Source organism: Callionymus lyra, chromosome 6, assembly GCF_982586985.1.
Source record: "Callionymus lyra chromosome 6, fCalLyr1.hap1.1, whole genome shotgun sequence".
NCBI classification, from domain to species: Eukaryota; Metazoa; Chordata; class Actinopteri; order Syngnathiformes; family Callionymidae; genus Callionymus; species Callionymus lyra.
Window position 1 is genome coordinate 28,598,180 of NC_141823.1, and position 6,000 is coordinate 28,604,179.

Consider the following 6,000-nt stretch of genomic DNA (forward strand, 5'->3'; position numbering starts at 1 on the left):
GAGATGCTTTTGAGTTTGTTTTTTTGAGTTCCAGAAGTTCTTTTCTCAAAAACATGTTCAACCTCTTCTTTTCCGCCTGTTCGCCCTTCTCTCCTCCCACTTGGTACTCCTCCACTTGTCTGGAGGAGTTGGGCTTAAGAGCATGCTGTGTTTTGTATTGGAGGAGTGAAGAATAGCCTGATGAGCCAGAAACGAACAAATAAAGGAGCCTTGAATTTTGCCGCTGTGCAACAGACACACTCCCGGGATAACACAAAGTAAGACTTTGTATATTTGTTAGAGTTGAAATGAGATGTGTTTGTGCATTTGTATTGAATGGAATCGCTGAATATTGTTGTGGCTGCACAATGGCATGCTGAAGGCTACAGGAAAACATACACACCCACTCTCAATGAACAACAGCTGCAGGATCAGAATGCACATGTTTCATCAAGGAAAACCAGGAGAAAGACTAAAGTGAGAGTATCTTATAAGGAAAGGTTGATTGAGGATATGAGGGAGCAAGATGCCTCTTTGTTAAGTCAATTTGACCTTTAAATTATATAGCAAATGCATGTTACTTAATTTTAGTTGCATTATTATATAAATAATAACAGAAAGAATATCTAAGTACATTTACAAGAGGCTCAAGTAATACTTTCTTCATTAAACATTTACAAAGCACTGTTCCGTTGGCAGCATTTTAAGGAAATAACAATCCAAGAGAACAACTTTATTGACTAATTAAATCACAGATGGAAATATTTTGATACTTGGTCATAGATAGGGAATAATCTTTTGCAAATTTGAAAGTAAACTCACTTTGAATTCAATTTGGAGTTGGGTTGAGTCAAAGAAAGCATTTTTTGGGTTGTATCTTTAAACATAATTCTCAGCAAAAGAAGAGTAATATCTTCTAACAACTAAGGAAATAAGTCACAGTTTGGTCATGTCTACAAGCTTCATTTCCAACTTAAAGGTTCCCAGAAATTCCTGACTAGAGACTTAGATTCATTAAGAAAACTTCATTGGCTTTTCCTCCAATCAGAACCAAACATACTTTGACATGGACAATAATGTGTGTGTAGGCTCATACACCGAGTGATTCTGTTATATCACAGCAAACAGCCTGAGCTTCTGATCAAGCGTCTGTAAAGACAGGAAGCAGGAATGATATCACAGCTGTGATCAGGCCGAATGAGTTGGTCTGCGATGAAAGAGTCAAAGATGGATATCTGCCAAATATGTCAAACATAACATCAGAGATAAACAAGATTATGTTTATACTTCCTCTGGTCCCGAACGACAATACTCATTCCAGAACACATTGACCTCATAGAAGTCATAGAACTACCAAATGTTAATGATTACAGACAGAGAAGTAAATAAGTATGTAATTAATATTTATAGAGAGCTTTTAAAGACCAGAGTCACAAAGCGCTTAAACAATCAAAACAAAACTCAATAAAAAATATACTTTAAAGGTCAAGATAACACTGAGAACAACACAGGAGTCTCAGAAAATCAAGGAAAAGCCTGAACAAATAAAAACGTCTTAAGATGTTTCTTAAAGAAGTCAGTAGACTCCATGAAGCGCAAAGAGAGAGGAAGATCGTTCCAAAGCTTAGGAGCAACAGTCTGGAAGGATTTCTCTCCTCTGGTCCTGAGCCGTGTGCGAGGAACCATCAGTAGATTCTGATCCACAGACCTCAGAGCCCGAGCTGGGGTGTAAGGCTGGATCAGATCAGTGATGTAAGGAGGAGCCTGACCATGAATAGATCTGAAAGTAAGAACCAGAATTTTAAAGTTGATCCTGAAAGAAACTGGAAGCCAGTGAAGAGATTTAAGGATCGGAGAAATGTGAGTTCTTCTACTAGGGCGGGTGAGAATTCTCGCTGCAGAGTTTTGAAACAACTGCAGGCGAGACAACTCCTTCTAGTTAAGACATGAAAACAAACTGTTGCAATAGTCCAGACGAGAAGAAACAAACGCACGGATTACAAGCTCCAGATCATGTTGTGACAACATTTTCCCAAGTTTAGAGATTCTTCTCAGTTGAATATGATAGTGCTTTTGTCTTTTTCTGTTTTAGATGATGAGAAGTTTATGGACTCTACTGCTCCTCTGGGTTTATGCAGCCCACTGTTATCGGACCCACCACAGCAAGAGGAGACACCTCGATCTCATGCAAGATGACGGGAACCCTGACGACTACCATCAAAATGTCAGGTAACTTGATAATGAATCTTAATGAAAGTCTGCTTTACATTTACAGGCAAAGCACCATAAATAAATATTCTATTTGAAGGCTTAAGCTTTATTTAAAATGACAGTGAGTTGAATTCTTTGATTTTTACCTTCATATGTTACAGCCCAAACAAGTGCAGCCCTTTTAGAAAATTAATTGTTTATCAACATATACCAAAGAATTATTGTCATTTACTTTAGCTTGTCTTCTTCCTTATGGTACCCACTACAACAGTCCTGCTTACACATGCGACCCTTTGACTGTAATCATGATGTCAAAGTACAACTGCTTTGTGTAGAATAATTAAGTGAATATGGAGATCATATTTTGATTTTTTTTTTTTTCTATCTGGTTTTGTATTTTTATGAAAGGTATAAACATATTTTATTGGCATAGATAGATTTATGTTATTTCTTTCAATGCTTTTCCCCTTCTTTGTGCTTGTTTTTCATTCATATTTTGGCTCTTGGCTCCTCTCCTCGCATCACAACAGTGTTCAGTGCGGCCCCTCTCACTTTGTTCCATCTAAAAAGGTTCGATTGTAACACAATCTGGAAATAATGTAACACTTCGGATGTTTTGTAACGGAAGAATGAAAGAGTGTCGGCGATGCTGTGACCCAGAAGAGGAAGGATATCGTCTTCCAGAGTTCCGGATTGTTCCTCAGATCAACGTCACATTGCTCAAAGGTATTTATCAGGTGTGCAACTTACCTGAAAATGTGAGTGTCAGTAAAATAATCATTTCTATAAATCGCAGTGCTTTGAGAAAAATATTGCAGATTTGAAATATATATGCAAACAAAATATACAGTATTTAAATAATTCGGTTAAATTAAAGTTATTTATACACATATTTCTTCAACAAAATGAATAGATAATTCATTCATCAAATAATGAAATAAATATAATTCCGTATGTTTCAATACAGTTGTACATGTTTTCTTCTTTTGCTTAAGGTCTTGTGTTTTTTAGAATTTATTTATACATTTTCAGCAATGATTTAAAGTATTTTCAGTTATTAGACAAAATAGATCAACATTTGCATGATTTAAACTATTGTCCTTTATTTGAAATAAGATCCGTCATCCTTCAATCCTCAGGGGACAAAGGGGACACTGGTGAACGAGGGTCTAATGGCAAACAGGGCAGAGACGGGCTAATAGGTGCCCCAGGTCTCATTGGCATCAAAGGCAGCAAAGGCAGCAGCGGACTTCCAGGAGAACCCTGCAAGAGCTACTTCGCGGCCTTCTCCGTCGCCCGGAAGAAAGCTTTGAACTCCCTGGATTACTATTCGACCCTGGTGTTCGACACCGAGCTGGTGAATCTGTACGGTCACTTCAACATGTTCTCCGGTAAGTTCTACTGCTACGTGCCGGGCATCTACTACTTCAGTTTGAACGTGCACACGTGGAACCAGAAGGAGACGTACCTTCACGTGATGCACAACGACAAGGCGGTGGTGATCCTGTACGCTCAGCCCAGCGACCGCTCCATCATGCAGAGCCAGAGTCTGATGCTGGACCTGCAGAAGCACGACCAGGTCTGGGTGCGACTCTTCAAGGGCGAGAGGGAGAACGCCATCTTCAGCGACGAGTTCGACCTCTACATCACTTTTAACGGACATCTGATCAAGCACAAAGACGAGTTGTAGCTATGGATGGACAAAAGACGGGGGACCTGTTAGAGGTTTTATTTGTTAAAGGAATCTATCGATTAATGTTTGTGTAACATCCATTACAACTGTTATTTTATGTTGACGTCTAAACTTCAAGAAAGGTACTTAACGGGCTCATTTTTGGATCTAAAGCATCATATCGGCATATTAGCTTCTGCTTTATCTTTTGAAGATTAAACTTAGTTACCAAGTAGTGCAAACTAGTTAAAATCTGCCCTTATTTGTTTTTTAGAATTTATTATTTCCTGTATCTGTGTATTTTTGAATTTTTATTTAAAGTCCAAACATTTGTATTCCTTATTAATGTAGCAGTTATTTTTTCAAGCATAAAACATTATTTTTCGTGTGAGTTTGAGATAATTATCATGATAATAATCGTGCTATTTTTAACAAAACGATCAGATATTCTTCTCAGGTTAATCTAAAATGTCACTCAGAAAAATGGAACCCCTTTATAAATATTTAAAAATAACATAAAGGAGAAAAAAATAGTTCAGTAGGAAAAAACAAGTTTGTTTTTTTTATTTTGGAGAAGAAAAGTAAAACGTGTGTTGACTAGTTTTATAGGTATAATCACAAATATATTTACAGTGGCAGTTGAGGTTTTGAGGTTGAAGTTTTTCAGAATATATTAAAATATATATTTTCTTTTTGAGATGTTTTGGTTGAACCTTTTCTTTCTTTGTGATTTGTTATTCTTCTCAACTTTTATATTGTGTTTTTATTGGATATTCCTTTATACTTGTGTGGAAAGATTATATATGAGTCAAATAAATAAAATTGACTTACAACGATGAGCCTTTTTTAATGTCTTTCTGGCCCGCCAACCAATCAAGTTTTAATAAAAGGTAAGACTGGATGCATAGCTACTGATCTGCAGTGGAATATAGATGCAACCTTTGTTATTCTATTGCAAAAATGCCAAGCCTGAACAACAGGGTTATAGTGTGTGTGAGAAGCCTGAAAAGTTCATTCAAACTTTAAGATCAACACAGAGGAAAACGTTCGATCTGATGCTTTATCCAAAGATACTCACGATGCCTTCACATGTAGTAAGTAAATTATATTTGTAGTGTGCTTTTCCAGACCAAGGTCACAAAGCGCTTAAACAATCAAAACAAAACTCAATAAAATATATACTTAAATCAAGATAACACAGAGAACAACACAGGAGTCTCAGAAAATCAAGGAAAAGCCTGAACAAATAAACATTTCTCAAGATGTTTCTTGAAGGAGTCAGTAGTTCCATCAAACACAGAGGAAGATCGTTCCAAAGCTTAGGAGCAACAGACTGGAAGGATTTCTCTCCTCTGGTCCAGAACCGTGTGCGAGGAACCATCAGTAGATTCTGATCCACAGACCTCAGAGCCCGAGCTGGGCTGTAAGGCTGGATCAGATCACTGATGAAAGGGGGAGCCTGACCATGAATAGATCTGAACATAAGAACCAGAATTTTAAAATTGATTATGAAAGAAACTGGCAGCCAGTGAAGAGTTTAAAGGATCGGAGGAATGTGATTTCTTGTTCTAGTTCTTATGAAATCTCGCTGCAGAGTTCTGAATAAACTGCAGGCGAGACAGCTCCTTCTTGTTAAGACATGAAAACAAACTGTTGCAATAGTCCAGACGAAGAAAGAGCACAAATTACAAGCTCCAGATCATGTTGTGACAATATTTTCCTAAATTTAGAGATTTTTCTCAGTTGAAGGAAACAGTTTCTGGTCAGTTTTCTGCAGTGTTGAACTAGAGACATGTATTTAGCAAATACAACACCCAGGTTTCTCAGGCTCAGTTTGACAGACTGACCTAAGTCACCCAAGTACTGACTCAACCCTGGAACCTTATCATCAGGATACATTGTCCACATTTAGCTGCAAAGTGTATTCACTCAGCCATTGTTTATTTATATTTTTATTGTTTGAAAGGACAACTAGGACCTTGCATTTGGGATTTGAACCACCAACTTACCTTCCATAGTCATTTGTTTTTATCCAGTGAACAAACCATAGAAAATATATATGATTCATGACTTCATTTATTTTTAATATTTTACAAACTGTCTTCTATCTATTCTATCATTTGATAACTTATCATTGC

General features: G+C 37.1%; 1 protein-coding gene across 1 annotated transcript; it reads left to right on the top strand.

Annotated features, from left to right (window-relative positions):
* The first annotated feature begins 68 nt into the window (after nucleotides 1–68).
* On the top strand, nucleotides 69–4,701 carry c1qtnf1 (C1q and TNF related 1). The gene is made up of 4 exons (XM_087794606.1): nucleotides 69–257; nucleotides 2,072–2,208; nucleotides 2,819–2,916; nucleotides 3,330–4,701. The coding sequence occupies exons 2-4, from the start codon at nucleotides 2,072–2,074 to the stop codon at nucleotides 3,878–3,880; spliced, it is 786 nt and encodes a 261-aa protein (XP_087650732.1). The 5' UTR covers nucleotides 69–257; the 3' UTR covers nucleotides 3,881–4,701.
* Nucleotides 4,702–6,000: the final 1,299 nt, after the last annotated feature.

Bases quoted from the DNA above. Each gene is read 5' to 3' on its own strand.
- c1qtnf1 (XM_087794606.1), top strand. From the start codon at position 2,072: ATGATGAGAAGTTTATGGACTCTACTGCTCCTCTGGGTTTATGCAGCC. The intron at 2,209-2,818 runs GTAACTTGATAA...TTGTAACGGAAG, and splicing joins GACTACCATCAAAATGTCAG to AATGAAAGAGTGTCGGCGAT. The intron at 2,917-3,329 runs GTATTTATCAGG...TTCAATCCTCAG, and splicing joins CAACGTCACATTGCTCAAAG to GGGACAAAGGGGACACTGGT.